A 24,400-nucleotide genomic window follows, 5' to 3' on the forward strand; every position below is an offset into this window, starting at 1 on the left:
AACAGTTCCAAAAGTTCAAAGAGAAAGAACCCTTTCTGGAGCTGGCCTAGGCAGAGGTGAGAGACAGCCGCCCGCAGGGCACTGAAGGCTCACCACTCGGGTTGCCTGGCCCGAGGACACAGAACAGGCTGTTCCAGTTTGAAATGCTCATTGCTGCCCATGCAGCTTTCTAATGGGATTGTTACTGCCCAAAGAGAGATGTAGGTATTACTCTGGGGGAGTGGGACATAAAGGCAGCTCCATCCCAGCAGGAAAAGCACCAGTAGACAGTGTCCTGCCCTCCCCGGGTCGCCCCCAGAACCAGGAGAATCGACCGTGCTGGCTCCTGTCTGAACTTCACCCCATCAGAGCCTGGTCCTCGGCCCTTTACTTTCCCTTCCCACATTCCCCAGCCTGGGAGGCAAAGAAAAGCAAGTAGGGGCTGATGGGGTGAGGAAGGCTCCTTCTTGCAGAGGGGTAGGGACTGAGGGAAGGTCTCAGAGATACGGAGAAGCCAGTCCAAGAAGAGGGTGGAGCAGAGGAGGACAGACCCATAGCCTCATAAAACCTTACCGCCTTCTCTCACTGTTTGCCCTCAGACAGTCTCCTATAAAAATAAATTGCACCTCCCTATTCTTGCATAAACACTGCTTTGCTATTTCATACTTTCAGTTTTCTCTCAATACTGCTGATGTGTTCAGCCACCCTCTTACCACCACTCGACCCAGAGTAGCGCGCTGTAGCAAAACTGAATTTTGGTATCCAAGGTATCTTTCTGGTTGCAAAATCCTGTGTTCCTGTGGCTAAAAAGTCTTGACTCATTTCTGCTTCTTTCTGTCCTTTTCCTGAAGAGCTCCCAGTTGTGTCTCACAAAATATTTTCTCAGTTTGGAGCTTATTCCAGCTGCCATTACCCCTTCTTCTTGCAGGATATGCCATCTGCCTGTGATCTTCTTTTATCCCCTGACAGTCTATTTATGGACTGTATAAACATTTCCCACTGTGAAAAGAACCCAGTAAAGAGAAAGGCAGCATAGCGATACAGGAGAGCTATATTACAAACCACAGGACTAAGTAATCCTGCATCTGCTGCTTCCACAATCAATGCATTAAAATACAGAATAAAGAGATGAAGCTATTTGAAAGGCATCTGCCTCCGCTCTCTCCACTTTTGTAACAACAGCTACTATAAACTGCAGTAAGACACATTTATGTCTGGGCTGGCAAGCTCTTTTCATGGTATTGCTGACATTTTCCATGAAATCCTGACACTAAACTACACAGCCTAGCACTAAACCACTAATAGATGCTCCTATGAAAAAGAAAGAGCATGCTTTTCTGATTGTCAAGGAAGAACCAAACAAAAAGGAGGATAAGAAACATGATGAACTAAAAAAAAAATTAAGGAAAAGGGACAAATGGAGGGTAAGAAAGCAGAAGGGAAGAAAATGAAATATAGGACAGTCAACAGCAACTGTTCAAGGTGCAAAGGGAGAAGGGATGGAAATGGGAGTGCATAAAACTACCAAATACAAACAAGCAGAAGATTGGCTCAAAGAAAAATAAAAAAAAAGTCTCTCTGCCCAAGGCTGTTTAAGTTTGATTACCCTTTGCAACAAGAAATGCTTAATTATAAAGATTGTATAGCTGAACTTCTAGTACCTTACTGTGGTCACACAACTCCTACTCTGAATTCATGCTTGCCCTTGCTTAAGATCTTATAAACTATGCCTCACCATCTTTGTAAGGTAAAGCTTCTTGGGACAAATGCTGGTGCTTCTGCAGCCAGTGACTGTCTACTACATCCATAGTCTCTTGGATTTTTGTTACCAGTTATTTGTCACCTTTTGTTAAATGAGACCTCTCCTATAGTGCAAAATAAATATGTGATTGCTGAAGAGTCACACTATTACAATAATTAAGAAATTAAGACGAGGTAAAAAAAAGATCTATTAGTATTTTTTACAATTGTGGGCACTTGGTTTAAAGCATTTTCTCCCTTTGATTTTTATTTATTCTTAAGAGGTAACATGAGCCAGGATTCACAAGTAAAGAAATGCTTCTGTGAGAATCCTAAATGTTGGGGGTACCAGGATGAGGTTTACTTTGACTGTCCCCATCTTCTTCCCTAAAGCCATTTGACTAATGCTGCTAGAACCTATGTTGCTCTCCATAGCTTACCTAACTACAGGAATGCTGCTGCAATCAAGATGCCTTTATTACGGTAAAGAATTGCTATCTCAGCATGATCTCACTCTGGATCACCCCTCACATCATCAGCTCTCAATAGGCTTACGACTTGTGTGGATTACTAAGCAATTGCTGTAAAAATAATAGTGCTGGGAATTTTATATTTTTATCATATTTTGTTTCAGTTGTGAAAAATAACTTCCTAGAGGACCATCATTCCTGGAAGGTGTGTCAACTCACAGTGCCAGAGATGAGCTCGCTCTGGAGTAGCTCTTCAGCAAACATTGTTCAAAAGTACAAAATTTGTACCTTGGACAAGCAAATTAACTCTGGAAACATAAATATGTCAGACTGAGGCCTTCACCTATAACATACGAAAGGAAAACAACGTTTTGACACCTTTTCAGTAGCGGTTATTGTTATGATTGCTTTCTTACATTCATACAACACAAACTCAACACAGTTCATAGTTCAAGTCTCTTTTGAAATATACAGGTATTTAATTAGCTCGCTTTGGATACTACCCTATGATATACTTCCTTCCAAGCAGGCTGGAATTAAAACAGAAGAAGGGTCCTCAGTTTTAAGAATAAAAGGCATTTTTCTCAAAACAGGCTGTTGAAACTGAAACAAAATTGATAGATTGGAGGAAGCCAAATATAGGGACATGCAAGTTAGAGGACGTTGAAACTTCTGTGTAGGAAGAGGTTAGTCTTCAAGGGTGGAAGAAAATAGGAAAACACCATGATGACACCATGCCCCGAAAAGCGCCATATATATTTATGTACAATTAGACAGACACACACGAAAAAAACCCAAATTCAATGGAGGGCTTTCTGTTCCTAATTAAAACTGGTACTATTCCAACTCAGCAGCAACAGCAATACTAAACTCTCATTTCTAAAAATACTCTTGCATGGGTAACCATTTTCAGGAGCAGTAGCAACGGAGCCTCAGGTTAAGATCAGCTTTGCTGCAGCGGTGTGGAGTGTTAATGGTTGGTCATGTTCGTGGAGTGGGCTGTGTTCTTTTGCATTTATATATTTGCTTTAGGAATGAACTGTAAGGATGAGGACGTTTATTCAGAAAGATGAAGGGTGTTAAAGTGCATTAAGGCTAATCTGCTGCCTGGCAGAAGTTGAATGCAGAATGCAGAATACGCGTGCATTGGGTAACAAACGTTTAGGGTGATGGTGATGCTGTTCAATCTGAATATTCGTATCAGGCATAGGCATGTGGGAGGGAAGAAAGAAAGGAAAGGGGACAACGGACACATCAGCACAGTCATCAGAGCCGCTGTTTGGAAAGGTATTCCTATCAGCTCCTTCCCCATTAAATCCAGCTGACAAGACAGGAATCAAAGTCTAGAGACAGTGCTCAGGATCACTACGTTTCCTCCTGCCTCTCGTTTTAACATACATACGAATTATCAAGTCTTACAAGCCTGCATTGCTTAACTTTCACAAGTGAGTTCCCGTCTATAAACAGTCAATATGCAGGAATTCATAGAATTTCACTCACCTGTTGCTTTCTGTCTTCATTTGCCAACTATGATCGTACTGATTTTACTGCATAAAAATTTTGGCTTCTATCCCAGTGTGACGCTGTTATTAACGCTGCTTGAGTTAAGTTATGCTGATGTTGGATTCACAATCTAGCGGAAAGTGAACCAGTCACTAGTTTTGTAATTGAAAAATGAATACTGGAAGATTTTAGACCATCTAATGCTATACTGCAGGTGTCTTTCTCTTCCTCAAAGTTTATGGCATCCATCACTGCACGCTTCCTTCTTTCAGGGCTAGCTTCAGCACTAGGAAATGAAAGGACTGTTTTTCATATTGGTCACAACCATATTAGGCAATTTTGATACCTGTTTGTCTTACTTTCCACAGCATGCAAAATGATTTATAACGCCAAATTTCTTGCATAGTGTTTCCTTCCTAGCCCTCGGATTCCATTTAGTTTGAGCCTAGGTAGTGACTCACGCAGATCTAGATAATCTATTCTCTGGACAGCTCAGCTGGCCCTGCTGTTTGGAAGCACTTCTCTTAAAGGCAAACAAATTAAAACCAAAACCAATCCCCTGTAAATCAGAATGTGTCATGAACAATCCTATTCTCTAAATATATATGTGTTAATGTCTCTAAATGTACATAGTAGTGGAATTCTAATGTCTTTTAGGTAATTATCTGTTCCCTTTTCTGTTCCTTGTTTTTGAAGACACATACTTAATCTCATCAGTCTCATTTGGCTTGGGGTTATGCTAGTCAAACTTGGAAATGGTGACTCATTTTTTCAAGTTTCCCCATTGAAATGCTAAAAGAGCATTGTTAGACCAAAAATTCTGAGGCAAGATAAGTTACTGAGGGAACAGAAGGTCAATTGTCTGCAATGTTACCTTCTGTCATCAGGCAGCATGTTTTTAGATCCTCTGTCTGTCACCCTGGAGAGGTGTAAAAACCAGGAAAACTAGTGAAATCGGGGAGATTATCATAAAAATAAGATACAGTAGATTTTAGAAAAGGAATTCTAAAAAGAAAACTTCACTTAAGTCTGGAATGCAAAGATTGAGAAGAGTAAATAAATGAACAGTTAAGCAGGAGGCTCACCCTACACCTGAACCTATCTCTGATGAAAGTCTCAGGTTGCACGCAGATAGAATTGTAAATGAATTAGGTTTCAAGTGCTCTGAAAATAGGGGATATAATGATACAATACAGAGAAATGCACAAGACAGATCAGTGGAAATTTGTTCCAGATGGCAAAATGGAAATACCTTTGTTATTAGAGACCTTGAATTCCAGAAATGGAATTTTTCATTGCAATTATCTGTAAAAATGAGAACAGTTACATTCTACAATGATTAGCCAGATTGATTGGACCATCAGGTTAAACTTACACTAGTAAATCAAAAATTCCTAGAGAAGTTCCTGGGCACAGAGACAAACTAGCATGAGAATGGTGCACATCTACACTAGTAAATCCTTCTAATGACCAAAACTAGGTGGCTGCATATAAATTGCTTATTGGAAATGGTTCCTAGAATGTTCTAACTTCCGAACCATACCATGAAATATTTGCAAGTGTGCTAGCTGGCAACTGTCAAAATCATGTCACAGAATATACTACTCATTTCTAGTATAAATGATTGCATTCGGGTTTCCAGTTCTATTTAGTTTATTAGCATAGGTTCTGCCTTAGCATCCCAGAATCTCTGCTTTCAGTACATACAGAACAACTTAATGGTTTATTTAAGAAACTGGAAATCAGTAGAATTAAAAAACTTGCTCACTATTAGAGATAGAATCCAATTATTTTTCCCGAAGCAATAACTTCTACTTAGAAACTGAGACGATCTGTTTTCCAATATTGCCTCCATTCATCATGGACTGGAAAGCGGCTTCAAGAGAAATAATGAAACAAGTTAGTGCCAAGCAAAATGTGCCAAGTAACTTTCAAAAAAGACAAAAAAATGGTAGAAGCAAATGTATTTCTATGAAACAGCTCTCCAAATTAAGAAGGAAAAAAAAAGCTAGTATGTAATAAACCACTAAGGGCAGTTTTGTGTAATAATTAAAAAACCTGATTTGTAAGCAACTGTTTTAACGATTACATTTGCTGCTTTTGTGATATGCCATACAAATACCAAACAGAAAGACAAGGCGTGACTGGAGAGACCACAAATGCTGTGGGTTTCACAAGCCTTTGTGAAAGGAAAAGGTTTATAAATACTCTATGTAGTGCAATAAATGTCAGAAGCTGGTGCAAAATAATAAATCTTTGAGTAAACAAAGTATGAAATATGACTGCTATATTTGAACAAATTCCTTCAAAATACATATGTATACCAGTAAGTAGCAACGACTAGAATAAATTTAAATCTGTAAGATTTGGCTACCGCTTAATTCTACTGGTTTCCAATCTTGTGGGACTAAAGACTAAACGGACTAAATCATACTCTTCCCTTTTACTTGAAAGGGAAGCATTCTTACAGCATACCTGGAATCACCTGGCTCTCTAGCTTTGTCTCACTGGAGTCACAAGGCCCCCTTCATTTTTATATTTTCTTGTTACAGATTTTTTGAACAGGCTACAGGCTATTTTGTTCCTTTAAAAGAAATTATTTTTTACTTTGTTTAGCAGTCTCTAATATGCTTTCCCCTTTCTTGTGTGTACTTTTCAATTTATTTTTCGTTAGCAAATCTAATAACAAGCATTGTTAGAGATTGGTTTTTTTAAAGCGTAAGTTCAATGTTTCCAAAATACCATTTTCTTACACACAAGTTCTAAGAAATGGCCAGTAACTCTGTAAGATCAGGGTGGCTATCATCAGCTGCTAAGGTAACAGTTTAACAATTCATCCCCCCCAGTAGTAAAACAAAAAAAAAAAAATTTCAAAATTTATATTCAATAGGGTTTTTTTAACATAAAATAATCTTCTCTCAGAATTTTTTAATACCTTGTGAAAAAATATTTTTTTTATTATAACATAGAAATCATGTTTTAGATAAAATACAAAAATCTAAATTGGCAAATGAAACAAAGGAGGTCATTAACCTCTACTGTCATTGTATTTAATCAGATTATTTTTCTTAGAAAATGGTGTAAAAATCTTACCACCAATGTTTGCTAAGCCTTCTACCACAGTCTCTCTGACCTGTCAATGCAAACAAGTCCTTTTAGGTTTCTTCAAACAAGGTTAACATTTCCTAGAAACATGCCATAAAACTGCCACAGAAACTACCAAATCTAAAGGATTCTCTTGCTACAATGGACAAAGCTCTGTTTGGGCCAGATTCTTTCATCAAGAGAGGAAGGAATACTTTCTGATAAACCTGTAGGCAATTTAATGCTTCAATCAGAACTGGAACATCCCTGCCCCTGCCAAAATTTCACATCTCAGGATTTTCCCAGGAGCAAATCACCTGAAGAATCAAAAACTAATTTAGACAGACCTCACAGGGAAGGGATGGATAAAGCATCTACCCATCACAAAATATTAAGCGTGAAACAAAATTTCAGGCAAAATCCCCAAAAGCATTCAGGACACTAACTAATCAGGAATTCGAAAGTAAGTATTTTTGAAGGACTGATCCCTTGAGTAAAAAAGCACTTGCACTCTATACTGAAAGAAATACAGACATCAGCAGCATGTAATTAGAAAAGTCTGTCATACTACAGTCACATCATCCTCAGCAGGTATCTACTAAAACAGTGCTACCTAATAAGCTTTCGAGTATACTTAAACATTCATAAGAAAATCTGTTCAATTCTGAGGCATGGTAAGAGAACCAAGGGCAAACAAATCGGACTTCTTGTAGTCAGACCACGATCTGAGGAGGTAGTATCAGAGGCCATAGAGTAGAACTAAAAGTTCCTACCTTCAGTTTACCCTCTTGGATCCACTGACAGAGTTGTAATATACTAGCTTCTTGTTTGTCCATATAGTTCAACACTAAGAATCTTTCCCTGTGAAAGAAAAGAATGCGCCTTGATTTAAGAAAGGTTGGTAAGCATATTTTGAAATCTTTACAAATCTTTTCAGGGAACAGCATTATTGAAACTGAAGGATCATGAGTACTAATTACAATGAGACACAGCTCAGAGCTTTGCCAGCTTGTTGAGACAGCTCCCTGCAGTGGGAGCTTGACAGTAACATTGGTCTTAGACAAGTAATTCTGTTCAAGTATCAGAGAGAAGAGTAATAAAAATCAAGTCGTATTGCCAGAATAAGCAAATGTCCGTAAAATGTGAGTGAATTCCTATTCTTTTTTACCTTTTTTTTGTGGTAGGGAGAATAATTAATGGACCTGCAACTAGATAGTGAGTATAAATTAACTTTCAGGCTCCCCAAAAGTTTGCATATCCTGCTGTCACAGCTGCCTATAGCAATCAAGAGAAACTGAAACTATCATCAAAAACGGTAATTACTTGTATCAATGTACTGACTAAATTCTCCACTGCCTTCTACTACACATGCTGTATTTTAGTATTTTTATCCATTTTTTAAGAGTGCAGACAACAGTAACAGGGACAAGAAAAGAATTTTAATTAGAAGATGTCAATCTGCACAGAAATCAAAAGTCTCCCCAACTTTCTGCAATGCAATGAATGAAAAAACCTCCTAAGACTTTGCTCCTAATATCTGCCTTAGCTCCACCTGAATCCTGACAGGAGATTCAGCAATTCCCAGAGTCATGACAAAAATCGTTTTACCTGTATATATGTGTCACACCTACGTCCCATTATCTAATAAAACCCCAAATACTAAAAATGTAATTTCAATACAGTCACTGCATCAGCTGCATCCTTACTTTAAAAATATTTGATTTCCTCTCTGCCTGAACTACTACACTGGCAGAGAAGGCACTCTGCAAAACATCTGAGAACAGAACCACGGGAACACCTTCCCTCGTACTAAACAATCTGTCAGAGACTCCAGGACTAAATCAAGCAACCACAAACAAAGCATAACAACAGACAACTATGTTAACATGTAACAACATCCTTTCCCATTTTTTATGCTGATACAGACAAATGTAAGAAAAGGGATTTACTGACGTTGTGATTATAGTTTCCTTTTTTAGTATGGCAAAGTTCTGTTCTGATTACACGTGCCTACTGCGGATCTACAGACTACCTTCTAAACATCAGAGTCACAATATCATGTACACAATCTACCTGGAACCTGGTCACAAGTTCTGGAGGAGAAATGTACCTTGTGATGTTCCTCTCTTTCTGTATTTTTTCTATGTCAGGAGGCAGCGGAGGAGGGTAAGGCACATCTTTGTTATACTGAGAAATCTGTCCACACAGGATGATATGGCTGTTCTGATTCATCTGTTCGGGACAGCACAAAGTGAGAAAAATTACATTCCTTGGTCTCAGAAACTAAATTTTCCAGAGATGCAATAGATTATATTGCAAAATTTTCACATGGGTACCCTTATTTAGAGCCATATTTCCTAGAAAAGAGTGGGAGAATTGCAGGCAGTCCCATTCAATCTATGACAACATTCAAATAGATAAATTCAGGGCAATAGTGGAAAAATAAATGCATATTAATTGCAATTAAATGTGCAATTTAAAAAGGCATTAAATAAAAGGAGTATAAGAAATTATTGTCTTACTGTGTGCTCTTTTTGTCAGGAGGAGAGAGGTAATAGGACAAAGAAGTTGGATACAGCTGTTGGATACAGCTGTGATTTAGAGCTCCCGAAGATGGCATTGCCACCAAAGCCTCCCTGCCGTGAGACAGAGTAGTTTCACATTAACAATGAAGAGGGCTGGCCAAGAGTCTTTATGGAGGCCCAGCAGAGCTGGTCTTTTGTGAAGCCAGAAAACCAAAGCTGACGAAACACAAGAATACTACACTGACAAGGTTTTTAGAATATTACCAAGTCTCCTGGCCAAAGGAGCAATAGACCAGAAGCAAAAATCGCATTTCTATTACTATACTGCCAGGCTAGTCGAAATGACAGACGCTGATTTCAAATATCTGATTTCTCCTCAGGACCAGGATCAGCACCTGGAATTCATCAATGAAGTGGAAAGCCTGCTCTGCTGTATTGTAGGCTGGTCTCCGGTATGAATTAATTCAAAGCTGGGCATGCAGGCATTGGAGGATGACTAGAATAAACCGGACAGCTGGTATAATCACCTGACTTATAACTGTATCACTGATGTCTCCACCAACATTATCGAAGTAAACATCCACACCACCTGGGCAGAGTTCACGTAGCTGCTCTGCCACATTCCCCTTCTTGTAATTGATAGCAGCATCAAACCCCATTTCTTGGACCAAAATGGAGCACTTTTCATCTGTGCCAGCGATCCCCACCACTCTAGAGCAGCCCTCCAGACGGCCAATCTGCAGAAGGAGAGTTAAAAAAAAAAACAAAAACAAAACCCCAAACAATAAAGAGAAGTTAGATCATTCATCTGCATAAAGGCACCAGTGGGAGGAAGGGGGCTTGAGGGGGTGTTACAGTTATCCCCCCCATCCCACTAAACCCCAGGCAGCAAAGTTCAGCGCACGCTCCCATCTCATGTGACACAATCACCTCTTGTCATTCCCTCCTCACAGAGAGAAGGGGCAGGTACAACCGAAATCTGCCATCTTTCCAAACTCACTGACTGCAGGAGGTTTAGTCTGTGGAGTCACCAACTACTGGCAGTACTGGAGAGCCAAATGCAGTATAAAATCACCATCTGCCAAGTACCGTAACACAGCTAATAAAAGGCCAAAAAGATTGGACAATAATTGATTTAAATACATTCTTCATAGATTTGCTTATGCATTGTTTCTTCATAGCTCCTCTTTATCAGTAAGTCTTAAGCTTGCTTAATATCTATTGTGTTTGTGTATATATATGTGTGTGTGCGTATATATATTTGTAGATACGCACATACACACACACACAAACACACCACAACATGTTCTGCAAAGCTGAGGAGGATAAAAGGGCTGTAAATCTCAACACACAAAGGATGTCACGGAACACAACACGAAGAAGGGTTTACTACATTTTTTTACTGACTATTTTCTAATATAGAAAAAAATGAAAGTCACCAGTCAACTCAAAGACTGTGTTCAAATGGCAGACTATTATATAAATATATAGTAAATACATGTATTTATACCATCTACTTTATTTATGCTAGTGACAAGCAATCACCTTGGGCCGTTTTCTCCTATCCGAGTTTCATGAAACTTAAGTTTCACACCTAAAATCTTTCTCAGTCAGAGTGTGAGCCAAATCTGTGAAACTGGCCCTTCCCATGGAGTTATACATGCTCACGTTTACAATTATTTTATCTGTACATTTACTAACCAGCATGTTTCAGAAGACAAACTTGTTAACAGAGTAAGCTTGTATGTCTTAAGCCTGCCTACCTACCTGGCCGGCCAAAGAGCCGCAGGCACCAGCTGCTCCGCTCACCACCATTGTCTGATTTGCACCCGCAGTCACGTGTCCTTTCTCCTTTATACCTAACAGGGCCGTCAGCCCTGTGATGCCAGCTGCACCGAGAAAGTAGGAAAGGCGTCCATTGACAAGTTGTGGAACAAGCTACAAAATAGAAACATGCGGTGGCGTTCATTTCTTTTTAAGGTGAGGTTTTGCTGTTTCCTATTTGATTGTCTGAGGATGGAAGGCTAACTTAGGATATTTACCAGGCAAGGTACAACTGGTAGGGACAAGCTAGCTATAAACTAGGTCTACCTTAATAACAAGTTTATACAAAATGAAACAAGGATTATATTTCCACAGTTTTAGAAAAAGTTTTTAAACAAAGTCACTTCATAAGAAGTTAGCCACTATTTAAAAAGAAAAAAAGGTTTAGGAAAAGAAAATAGTGACAACCTGGTCTTTGCATTTACATTACCTTTTGTAGCAAGCTTCCATCTAGAATGGCCACTGTCTGCCAGGGCCAGCTGAAGGATGTTACGAAGTCTCCTTTAGCAAGGTTATCGTGCTTGCTCTCCTGCACAACCCCAATGCCCCCACCGTCAGCAACTTCAGACAGCTGCCAGGGCAGGAGGTAATCTGAGCCTGTATCCTCGTTCATTCGGCAGCGCTGAAAGACAAAGCTTTAATGAAAGGCTCTGGTGGAACACATGGTTCGTTTATGAGTTCAAGTTGGGGATGAGATATGTTTAAAACTTCAAACACGAAAGGCTACTCAAAAATCTCTCAATAAGCCCCAAATATTTATCATCATTTCTTAGATCCTCTTTCCCCTCTTGTTTGCTCAGTACAAAAGGACCATTCTGATCTCCTCCAGCAGCGTTACCAAAACCAACACCTCCTATAGACGCTGCCTCAAAGTCAGCCATGCAACCAAAGACGACCGGCTTGGATCTGATGAGAATCCTATAAATGCCATTCCTTAACCGGGTGAATCATAGAAATGTAGGCTTGAAAAAAACACCCACAAGTCATTTAGTCCATGCCTATGCACTGAAGAACAGTCAAATATATTTAGACCATCCCTGACAGAAATGTGTTTAATGAAACATCTTGAAATCTGAAGTCTTTCCTTTATATCTCCCCCTGTAGCCTGAGTTGGTACTTCAGGATTCTTAAACTTTTCCTTCATTCCCAAGCTAAACCTACTTTCCTGAAATTAAGACTTTCTTTTCTACTATCTCCATCTGTGCAGGGAACAAATGATCAGAATTCTCTTTATAGCAAACTTTTACATACTAGCAGACTGGGTCTGTCTGGTTCTCCTACCTTCACTTCTATTTCAACCCACAACTCTCCCAACCACATGATTTCTACAGTTTTGCAGAACTAGGTACAAGTGCTGGTTATAGCTTCATTCACTAATCCTCTCTCTGTTTCCACCGTTTACAAAGTATTGACACATTTTTGTCCTGCCGTCACCCACTTAAGGAGAAAATCTGACTTTCATTTGTAAACAAAACTGATAATAGCTAAATAACATTTAACTTGAACCATTTACGTGTTTTGTCTGGAAATTTTTGGCCTGATCATGTCCCTCTCTTGCTTCATCATGAAATATTCTTCCTCCTCTACCCACACTCCCCTCAATTGAAAAGTACTTCCTTCCACAGCAAAATAAAAGTTAAAAAATGTATATAAAAAAAGGCAAAGTTCAGAAAAAGCTGATACAAACAATTCTGTAATGGTATACCAGGGCTCACAGTCTCTTCCTGGTCCTATAAAGTCATATTCCTATATATATCACAGGCACATTAATGCCAAATTCCTTCCCAATGTAACTCCATCAGAATGAATATAATTACTAAGTTATGCTAGAGATACATTTGTCCTATAATTGGTAACTTTGGTGTTAAACATCATGACAGGTACAGAGATGAAGATATTTTAAAAACAAATTCTGGCTTAGCTCTCAGTCCATCACCTACCATGTAAGGGTCCACAGAGAGATAAAGGGTTCTAACACGCACTTGTCCTGCTTGGATCATATCTGCTATTGTACTTTGTTCCAGTCGGAAGTTTTCAGCCACTGGCACTCCATTCTTACCTAGAATTATTTTAAAATCAAACAAATAAAGGAATCAATATAGAGCTTCCCTTAATCAATATGGGAAGGTCTTTTTTTAAGGTAGTTCTGTTTAAAATAATTTAGCCTGTATCTTTATTGAGGTATAAAACTACCGACCAACTTTCAGATTTTGTATCACAGACTACGATTTAAATGGGTGTGTAGCCATATGTTTGGGTTAATACCTATCCTAGACTGTAGTCTTCATTTTTCTAGCCTGATTACCTTGTATAAACAATGCACGCCTTACGACGACTATGCCCTTGAAGAAGAACTAGAAGACTGATAGAAGGGGAACATCCTGCCCCAGAAGGCATCAGAGGCTAGATGATTGCCAAAAAAACAAGAAGTCAGCAAGAAACTGTGGTAACTAGGGGAAAGGTAAAGGCGGCAGGGGGAGATCGCAACCACCAACTCAAAGACTGGAAAGACGTGCCCCCCCACACCTGCAAGGAGCATGCGTGCTAATTTACAGAGCAAACGAGGCTGATTTGAACATAACTAACCAATGAGCATGAATTTAGGCGGGCTTTTACTAATCATGTAACAATATAAATACGCCTGAGTTGGTACTTCAGGATTCTTAAACTTTTCTTTTGTGTGGTGTTTGTAGAATTACCACCTAGCACCCATCTTTGCGCAAACATGAGCTAAATAAATATCTCGGTTCTGTGTGTACAATTGGCTTATTGCACACTGGGTACCGGACCCCGCTTGTGGGACAACAGGTGCACTGCCACCATCCAAACTGAAGACCTGCTGATCTGGAAGTAAGGTAAGCTGATCGCTTACCTGGGCCAGTACCAGGCACTTGCACTGACTGGCAGTTTCCATGCTGTTTGCTACATATAATTTTTATGAATAATTAGGGCAAATTAAAAAAAAAAAAAGGGGCTGCTCTCATTCTCAAAAAATGGTTCTATATACCCTATGTACTGAAAAGCCCCTACCTTTCAAAACAAAGATGTGCATTGGGACTTCTCTCACGTAACAAAACCATCGTGCACTATTTTGCCAGTAGCAAATGACCATAAATTTTAACCAGGTAAGTTTTAAACTCTCACCTTTCAGTCTCTTTTGACTCAGTGAGACTGGGGGAATGCAGACCATTGCCACTGTGCACACATATGCTGCAAGAGCATCCCTTCGCAGCTACAGATAGACCTCCTTAAATTAAAGCTTCCCAGAAACACCTATAAAACACGTATGCCAAGAGCCCAGAACTAGAGGTTTCAACCTCAGGTTGGTACCACATGCAGCAGATCAATCAGACTGACCACTGGAACCATTGGCACCAAAAGGAGAGTGCCAGATACCCATGTATGTTTTAAGTCGGAGTGACTGGGTGACTACAGCAGGCTACTGCTATAACATTTGATTTGCATTAGAAAAGACTTATTTGCAGGTCACACAATAGTTCTTACCTCTTAGGACTATTTTGGCACTGAGCAGCATACAATACCCCCCAAAAAACTTAATGCACACATGTGGGTCCTCTACAACAGACAATTTATAAAGTCACTATTCAAAAAATTGTGCTGACATCCGTAATAAGGCAAATGTGTAAGCAAGGAAATAAACAGATCCTCGAAAGTGTAAATTTAAAAACCAAACACTTCGAGACATGGGAGATAGAAAAGATTCAATATTTACTAAAAGGAAACAAAAATGAACAATAACAAAATACCTTATTTTAGTCATCTCTTAAAGTGCAAAAAGAACAAATGTCAGAACTAAAAAGCAATGCTTGCTAATCCTTCTTTCACTTTGAGTCCCTACACTTAGGGTTTTCTCATATATTATGCATTAACCTTTTTTTTCTCACCCAAGAGTTTAGTAACCTGTATATATAGACTAAATAAATACACTTCACAATAAACTTTATTTATTGCTGCATGCAATATTAAGATATATAAACGTCAGTATCTTAAGTTAGTGTCTGTTTCTTACCCTCACCATTTTGGAGCATTAGGCAACCGTAACAAACACATTGCTCCTTTATTGCAGAGAATACATACCGGGGCGTGAATTCAGCACTACTCTCTGTATAATCATCCCTGCTTTTGCAGCAATTTCGCACTGGATTCCTACAAAGGAAAACATTGTTTGAAGGACTGAAACATAAATTTTCTTGAAAAAGAACATGGGGCAAAGTATTTAGTAATTTGGAAACTAGGGATGAAATACGGGCCGCATCAACTTCAGCATCCATGCCCAAGAATCATATAAAACAACCTCAAACGTAAAATAAACAAACGTGTCAATAAAGACTTTCCCCGTTTACCTTGTAAAAGCCATGATTTTATACAATGTCACAGTAGCACCTTCTGGAAAGACTGAAAATTATAATGTACCATGCTCCTTGTAGGATCATGACGACCCTCTACCAGGCTGTAGGGAGATGTGTTTGGTTTGCTTTCCTGTGCTGACTCTGTTCCCACCTAAAAGACACTGAGGCAGCTTTCCATGCCTAAGTCAGGTGCAACTCAATAAAAGGTATGCATGCATGCCAGTAATAGCAGTATATGATAAAAAGAGATTGTTGTGTAAGATGTTTCACATGAAATAGCAAGTCTTTCTATTAGCAGTGCATTTTCTCCTAAGAAATGGTCTGGCCCAGAGATGAGAAAGAATTAGATCATTATTTGATCTGTTTTACTGAAAAATTTCTCCTTGAATTTCAACAGTTTAAAAGAGGACTGTAAATTTGTGTTCTTGCAACCGTGAGATGCCACAGTGATTAACAGGGAATGAACCTGATGTAACAGGAGAAAAATCATGATCTCATATGCTTTCAGAGATAATACAAAATAAAAATGTTCTTACTACTATTCTCAGCTGAGTGCCATAAATAACCAACCTCCACAAGAAGCAAGGACATTAAGGAATGAAACATAATAGCTGATGTCTTTGCCATAATCTTTATTTTGCTGACAAGAACAGCAAATTGAAGTGAAGCTAAACAGATGAGCTTCATCATCACCACTTATCCAACATCTTTATTCTTTGAACATTGCAAAACACAGAACTTTGTTTGTACTATTATGGTGCTTACATTACAGCACTCACAGACCATCAAGAACTACAGCTGGGAGTGCTGAAAAACATAACAAAACAAAAAAGTTACCAGGAGAAAATGGGCGTATCCCTGGCCTTTCCCTCTCCTCTAAAAGCCACAACTGATTCAAACCAAAAATATCTTGTTCGTAAACCAGATAAAGGTTTAACATTTGACTGTGTTTGCACTTGAAAAGCTACTTATTAGGTGAAAATTATTCAAGAGTTAGTTCCTTTTCAGTATTTCGACACCTAAGGGTGCTACAAGAAAAACTACAAGAAATGGATCTCAAATGTGTCTTCACAGCATCACATTAGTGGAAAATAAGTGACTTGCACAGTTCTTCGGACAGAACAATGTAGAACATCAGTCTACAACAAAAGGAAAAAAAACAACCCACATTTTGATGAAGTTACTAGTTACTGTTTAAAAACAAAAAATGAGCATTGAAAATACAGGAGTTAACAGTTAAAGAGAGAAATAAAAATCCATTTTTATACCCACACAGCTGATACAATCTCTAGAATAAATATACTCATGTAAAACCCTAACAGGAAGGATGGCCTAAGATAAGTTTTGGCAGACCTTGGGTTCAGCATCATACTCTGCTATAGACTTCCTGTGTGATCTCAGGCATGTCACTACTTTGTACTTCTTTTATAAAGTATTTTTCAGAACAAAATTCCAAATTCCTCTTCAAAACTTTGAAGTGGGCAGGTCTATACTCATAATGTCCTCTTCTGTCTTTATAATGCATGAAAACATCAAATTGCATATTTTCACTTTATATTCCATGTCATTCCTAAGTGCCCTTGAGTGTAAATGTTTGAATATTGAATTGTTGGAATACCTGAATCCTTTTACACTAGCTTGGCTAATAACATTTGCATAACAAAATTACATTCAAGTGGTACAGTTGTCATCCCCAGAGCAATTGTCTTAGCATCTGAGAATTTGTGCTAATTCAATTAGTATTTTATAAACTGTCAGATGTGCCCAGTGCAGTTTAAAAGGACAACCATACTCTAGTAAACAATTTGCGCACATACAGAACTTGGCTTAAGTTTACAACCACTAATGAAACTGCTCTGTGCAGAAATAATGAGTTAAGAATGCAGTGAACATAAATAACATAAACCAACAGTGAATATAAACCAACAGCGATCTGACAGCTCGCATGAAATCTGGGCAAATCATTCCTCTGTATACTATTCATATTCAGTTCAAATCTATCCATGGTGTTACGGGTTTGATCCACTGTTTATAAACCATACAGAGCAGGCAGAACTGCTGTACAGCTCACGCCTTACAGAAAGGTCCACTGCCAAAACTGCTGACTCAATTTTTGTTATCTTGACACTAAATACCTGTACTATGCAAACACAAAAACCCAATCTGAACAAGAAAAGAGATGAAAAGCATTTTTATTGTGCCTAACACATACTTCAAATATCTGCTTTCTATTACAGTACAGCGAAAAAATACAGTTTAAAAAAAAAAAGCCAAAGAAAAGCAATACAGAGTGGCATAGAAAGATGAGAGTGGAGAAAGTATACAATGTAGGTTTAGGTTACTTCTTTGAATGCCTGACATGCTGAGGGAACAAAAATGCTACTGATTTCCCAGGTCACTTTCACCGCTTTTGGTTGAGAAGCTTGTGTACTAATTCAATCTGAAGAACTTCCAGAAACTGTGAGTGGGTGGACAGAAAACGAGGCTGGCAACTGAACTGTCACTCATTCCATGACAGCTGTCACAGACAAATACAACACTGGAGATGGACACTTACTTCTAAATATGACTGCACTTACTCTACCGTGAAGTCAGTAATGCCATTACACAAGCAAATCTTCACACTAATATCATAACATAAGAAGAAACAATCAAACTTTCCTCACATTATAAAGATTACAAAAGTGAGTAAAGAAAATAAGAGGCACCATCCTTTAGCACCATAAACTAAAGAAAGCTTTTGGAGAAAGAGAACAAGATTTTTTAAAAGCGAAATAAAGTGGATTTGTGTCGTATACATAATCCTTTTCAATATACGTGTAATGCCAATGTGAAGGACAGTTGATTATTTTTTTAAAAGACCAACAGGAAGCAACATGCACTACCATTTTAGCATTTCAAAACAAAAATAACCTGAGTCGTTTTTACTTTTTATATCAAATGGAGTAAAATTAATTGCAAGTTTTAACATCATCATTCTATGCCAAGATCATCTGACCCAGCCTATGAGTACAACTGGAGCATTAAGCAGCACAACAGCAGTACCATCAGGGGAGTTTCAGGTATGTTTTAGCCCAGTTTTATTCTTATCCCCTCCTCCCCTTGCCTTTCTTTTCCCATTTTTGCAGAGACACATGGCAACTCCTTTTAAAAATGTTAAATAAATCCCTCAGCACTAAAATGCTCCAGTTTGTTTGTCCTGGGCTTGGTTCCTAGAACTTCCAGTTTCTGAGATTGCCCATAAGACACTGTTTTCAGCTGTGTATACTTTTGCCAAAACGATTCACCTGCTTCCAAGTTGTCAGAGCCCATGCCAGGTGCAGTCTAGTAAAAAAAGGAAGAGCGGGTAGTTTATCCCTCCCTTTATCAGGCCCGGGCAGCATGGAGAATGAAGGCAGTCAATCTAAATGGAGGACAAGTAAGACCGGAACTCTTCTGAAACTACGGTGTCAAAATGGCTGGAACAAGGATCCTCAGAGAAAACTCAAAGAAAGAAATTTCAAGGAAGAATGACTCTGAATGAGGAACATGCAGGAAGGAAAGATGGGAAGGACTGGCGCGAGAATTAGTGAGAACAGAGAAACGTGGCAAGAATAGCAACTTGAAGGCCAGTAAAGCAGGGAAGAGAGAAACAGAATGGGGAGAGAGAACTGGAAAAAGTGGGAATGATGAATGAGACAGAACCAGGGAAACTGAGATAGGAATGGCTGGGCAAAAAAGCAAAAAAAGGTAACTAATGGGCAAGATGAGGAGAATGGAAATGGAAAAGCAAGTGTAATGGATTAGGCAGCAAAGTCTCCACCACACCCCTAAGGAGCTCTACATTTGAAGAATGTTAATTAATTGCAAACTGAAGTTTTCAAAAAGTAGAAGCCAGAATCAATACTGACTGTCACAAATGGAGAAAAACACATGCCATAAAAAGATAAGTACTTTAATGAACTAAACTAATAAATCCAGTTTTCATAGAATCATTTAGGTTGGAAAAGACGTTTAAGATCATCGAGTCCAATCATAAACATAACACTGTCAAGTCCCACTAGACCATGTCCCTAAGCACCACACCTACACATCTTTTAAATACCTCCAGGGATGGTGACTCAACCACTTCCCTGGGCAGCCTGTTCCACTGCTTGACAACCCTTTCAGTGAAGAAATTTTTCCTAATATCCAATCTAAACCTCTCCTGGCACAACGTGAGGACGTTTCCTCTCCTCCTATCACTTGTTACCTGGGAAAAGAGACCAATTTCCTAATGTTTCATGTCTCATCATTGAATTCTCTGGTGTCACTGAAGTTCCTCCCATAGTGTTTTCTCCATGTGGATTCTCTGACACACTATGAGGGTCGAGGGCAGGCTGCAGTCTTTCTCTCAAGAAAGAAATAGGTGAAAAAGGAAGAATGACAATAGTAGTAGCATCTTGATCCAGCCATCTTTTTTTTTTTTTATATATTCCAAAAAACCTAATATCTTTGAGCTTTTCATCGAATTTGACTGACATACAGAGCAAAAGTTCTGGTACGTATACACATTCATATCTACACATAATAGGATTGCATAAACTTTACTTTTTCAGATCTAGGTGTAAAAAAAGCTGAAAGCTCTCAGGTACCACCTCTTGGCCTTTTTTTTAATAAATAGTTGCATTGTATTGGAGTTTGAAAACTGTTTAAAAATACTAACAAACAAGGCCTAATTTCTCTTAGCAGAATTTCAAGTCAGGAATGAACACAAGAATGCATGCTCCCAGAAAGGCAGGAGCATCACCTGACGTTTTTCTGAGAAGCCTGTGATGCAGTATGCAGGCTTTCTTAGGTATGACCAAAGACCAAGTTAGAAATCACTGCTGTCAAAGGTGGAAGAGCCACTGAAGACTGTCTTGCAGATGGGTCAGTATCCGTTTCAGAAGCTGCAGAGAGAATAACGTAGGAAAGAGAAACCGAGAGAGGTCAGAAGCAACGAAGTTTTACAAGCTGCACAGCAGCCTTGATCTGGGTGCTGAGGAGGACTCCTTTCCTCTGGCATTCCTCCACCGCCCCGGGCCACGGTTTGATCCGGGGGCTCAGTAAAGCTAGATTCACGCTCCCGTTCTAGTGGCCAGGCAATCCCAAGAGTCTCTCCCAACCGTCAGACCCGTGCCCCCGCCGACCCTGCAACGACGAGGCGCTAACCCCTGAGGAAGTGACTCCTGGGAAGGACGGCAGGGGCCCTGCCCCGTCAGGGAGGGCTCGGAGGGCGCTGCCAAGCTCCCCCCCCCGGCGGAACGAGGCCGCAGGCCCTCCCGGTGTTACACCTGGCACCGGGGCACGCTCATCTCGACGGGGACGGCGGGCGCCCACCGGTCCGTCCCCTGAGACCCCCGAGGCCCCGCTGCGCCGCCCTGCCCGGTCGGGGCCGCGCCGCCACCGCCCCCCCGCCGCGCCCCGCGCGTGGGAGGCTGCGCGGGGACGGTTAGAGGCCGGGCCCCCCACGCATGCCGCCCCTGCTGACGTCACCGCGCGCCAGCCGCGAGGCGCTCCCGCTCACCTTGAACCGCGCCTCGAGCGCTCCCACACCTTCGTTACGGGGCAAACGGGCGGCCGCGCCCCCTTCCCGCGGCCCCGCCCCAGCCCCTCCGTGCGCATGCGCGCATGCCTTAAACAAGGAAACGGTGAGGCCCACCGCTTAAAGCGGCATTGCCTCCGGCCCGACCCCTGGGAGGCGTGAAGCGCTGTCGCGGTGAGCGGCTGGCGGGCAATGGCCCGGCCTGTCAGCGGCCTCCTGTCGGCAGCAGCTGCCCAGTTTTGCCCCTCATTTCGCGGGGAGCGGCTGGTGGGGCTGTCGGCCGGGGCCTCCTGCTTTGGGGCCCGGCTGCCTGTGGGGGCGAGGTGATGGTGGCTCATCTCCTGAGGCACTAGGAAAAGGCGCTTACAGCTTGTGAGGGGTTTTTCTTTGAGAGAGAGAGTAACACTGAGAGATACTTGCTCCTTGTGCGTTCTAGTGGATGAGATCTTGTTCATTGATGTGATACAAGGCTGTATTAGAAAATTCCAGTAAAATCGCTGTTGTGTACAATGTAATGTATTTACTATATACATATGTTTGCTATGCTTGAATACAGATGAAGAGGCATCTTTACTTAAAGAACAGGCTGTAGGAGGGTGAGTAACTGAAGAGCTAGAGCTTTCCTGGGATGAGGCTGAGGTGCTGGTGCTGCCTGACTTGATTACTGTGTGTACTTGCCCTACGTTGTAGTGACTCACTGTGCTGGAAAGGCAAACAGGTCTGTGAAGTGGCCACTGAGTTGGTGGAAACTACTGCAGAGCTTAAACTGACCACTTAAAAGACTGGAAAAACTCTTCCAGACTAATGATCCTGATGACTTCGTACTCTGCCTCTCACATAAAAGCAGGCAAGGCCTTTTTATTGCAGCTTTACCCGTAACACTCCAAGTCTAAGTGAACGATTTACATTTGTGCCACCGTAATTTACAAAACTGCATTTCACGTTAGTTAAAATAACATCATTGGAACTGGGATGGTCTAGGGAAAAAAATGAGGTATCTTAATAAGGGGATTTATACCTCCATACTCTTTCCCAACTTTTATCAGCTCATCTAATTGAAAGGTCAACATCTTACTAGCGTAATGCACTGAAAGTAAGTCTTCAGGGTTGAAGTTGTCCCCATAGTTTCAAATGGGCATATCTTGTATGTAGAAGGCCTGCATTAAAATGAATGAATACTGACTTGCCTCATACTTATGCAAGAAAAGAGCAGCACAATTATTACAGAAATAATTATTTCAGAAACCAATATTACACGTCATTATATGAGCAAACAGGAAAAGATTATGAAGTGTATTAATGGAGAACTCCCTGTTAATTTAGAAGTAGTGTATCTCAATGACTAGTAATAATTGAAAGAGAAGTGGGGAAAAGGTATGCTGTATATGGGCACGTGCATATTTTGGTTTCCATATATTATATAATGACAATACAACTTCAGATATTTTATAAAAGTAACAAAAAACCCCAAACCCAACACATTAAATGGGCTTTCAAAATCTCTGTACCACCCCACTTTCTCTTGCCTAGCACAGGGTGGCTTTGTTTCTTCCACAAACAAGGTTATCCTGAAAGGTGGTTACAGGGATCATCTGCAGTTTACTGGTTTAACCCTTATATTTACATGCCTCCATTGTCTCTTTTGTTAAGTACTCATTACTGTGAAAGTTAACTTTTGTTAAGTTACTTGTTATTGTGAAATAAGCTTAGGTGTGAATTTAAAATGCAGTAGCTATTCTGCACTGTCTTGACTTGTGGATACATGGTCTACGCTAAGAATGCCTTTTTGTGATTTAGCTTAATCTGCCTCAGACTAAGCTAAACCACACAAAATCACCCTTCGTGTGAAATAAAACTGTCCACGCAAGCAGGCCATTGTGGAATAGTTGTTACATAACAGATATTCGGGGTTGTTACCACATATAAGCAAGGCTAAATCAACCTGGGTGTCATCATTTTAAAGTCAATCAGAGATGGGGCAGAGATGAAATGGGGCATGTGTTTATGCTGGAAGATGGTTGTGGTCACTGTCAACAAACCATTGATGTGTACCCAAACAGGGATTGCCGTTCAATTGAGCTTTACTTCACTGAACAGATACTCCCTCTAATTCAAAGTTTTCTCTGAGCAGCATCAGGCAAATTTGAGAAAGCAAAAACATTTCTGGCCACATGGTGGGATTAAAAAGACTTTGCCGCGTTTGATCTTTTTAGAATAAAAAGAGAGGGGGGAAAAAAAAAGTAGCTCTTGGGTACAAAGTCATTAGCTCCCAGAATCATGTGTAAACTTGGACAGAGTGTAAAAATGAAACAGCTATCTGGTTCAGAGTGGTTAAAATCATATTGCTATCAATTTTAGTGAAGCCAATAACAAGAGTTAAAATAGAACTCAAAAATCACATTCTGGAGGCTTTCTTTTTTTTTCTTTAAGATTGACTGTTTAGCTGACTCCAAATCATCTTTTTGTTCCTGTTTACCTGCCCTTAATATGGAAACAATAAACCTTACATACTCTGTCTATACTGTGAGGCTTAAATGTTTTTAAAGTACAAAGTAAACCTGTTCATTTTCCAAGATTTGCTGGGTTCATGGGTCATATTGGTGAGAGTATGTAATAATAATTCACCTTTTACGCATTTCCATCTTCATAGGTAACTCTCAGTCTTGGCAGATGTGTGCCCTTTCTTTGTTATTTTTAATTAATGTCACTATAATAATAAGTAGTCTTTTTAAATCCGTATAGATGAGTAATACAGATGTTGCTTACATAATTGAAGTGCAGCTGTGTTTCGGCCATCAAAATCCTCTGGGGTATGCATGAGCTCTGAATGACACCAGATTCTTTGCCTGTGTGTAGGGAGCAAAGTGGTCTACGAGGTCTCTCAAGAAACATCCTTCATGGGTTCTGTGGATAGGAATGATCAATTAGATTACCCAAATCCAACAGAATTTAAATCTTTCTTTTTGATACAGTAAGTCTCTTACACGATAGGAAAACAAGATGTCATCTTCTACTGTGGCAAAGTATTTTTCTAAGGGTACAGAAAGTTAGAGAAACATTTTTAAAACTATTCTTCAGAGAATTGATGAAATGTTCGCTTAAGGTATCTTGAGAAAAGGTGTGCCTTCTCCATTGATAAAATGGCCTTACGGAAGAACTCCGTGAATGATATCTCTCCATGTTCTAGGGTAACAAAACCAGTTCACTTGTCCTACAAATTGCAAAACAGTGTTTCAGGCTGCAGTAAGAAAAATTATTGCAAAATCATCTGTGGTAGACTTGATGTTTCTGGTTTTCTAAACTGTTAGTTTCCTAGTCTTCAGTTAAGTTTCTTGCCCTCACTGCTGAGCCAGGAGAACA

General features: G+C 40.0%; 1 protein-coding gene across 2 annotated transcripts; it reads right to left on the reverse strand.

Annotated features, from left to right (window-relative positions):
- Window positions 1-5,327: 5,327 nt before the first annotated feature.
- On the reverse strand, window positions 5,328-21,103 carry PTGR2 (prostaglandin reductase 2). 2 transcript variants are annotated; one of them, XM_076344704.1, is made up of 11 exons: window positions 21,023-21,097; window positions 20,264-20,405; window positions 15,224-15,292; window positions 13,066-13,184; window positions 11,556-11,747; window positions 11,069-11,239; window positions 9,829-10,038; window positions 8,887-9,008; window positions 7,550-7,637; window positions 6,786-6,825; window positions 5,328-5,568 (listed from the first exon to the last, which is right to left on the reverse strand). In XM_076344704.1, the coding sequence occupies exons 3-11, from the start codon at window positions 15,258-15,260 to the stop codon at window positions 5,504-5,506; spliced, it is 1,044 nt and encodes a 347-aa protein (XP_076200819.1). In that variant the 5' UTR covers window positions 15,261-15,292; window positions 20,264-20,405; window positions 21,023-21,097; the 3' UTR covers window positions 5,328-5,503. The 2 variants fall into 2 exon arrangements, with proteins under 2 accessions (XP_076200819.1, XP_076200818.1); XM_076344703.1 differs by lacking the exon at window positions 20,264-20,405 and having other exon boundaries at window positions 21,023-21,103.
- Window positions 21,104-24,400: the final 3,297 nt, after the last annotated feature.

The sequence above is a fragment of the Aptenodytes patagonicus genome, chromosome 7 (genome assembly GCF_965638725.1).
Source record: "Aptenodytes patagonicus chromosome 7, bAptPat1.pri.cur, whole genome shotgun sequence".
In the NCBI taxonomy this organism is placed as follows: domain Eukaryota; kingdom Metazoa; phylum Chordata; class Aves; order Sphenisciformes; family Spheniscidae; genus Aptenodytes; species Aptenodytes patagonicus.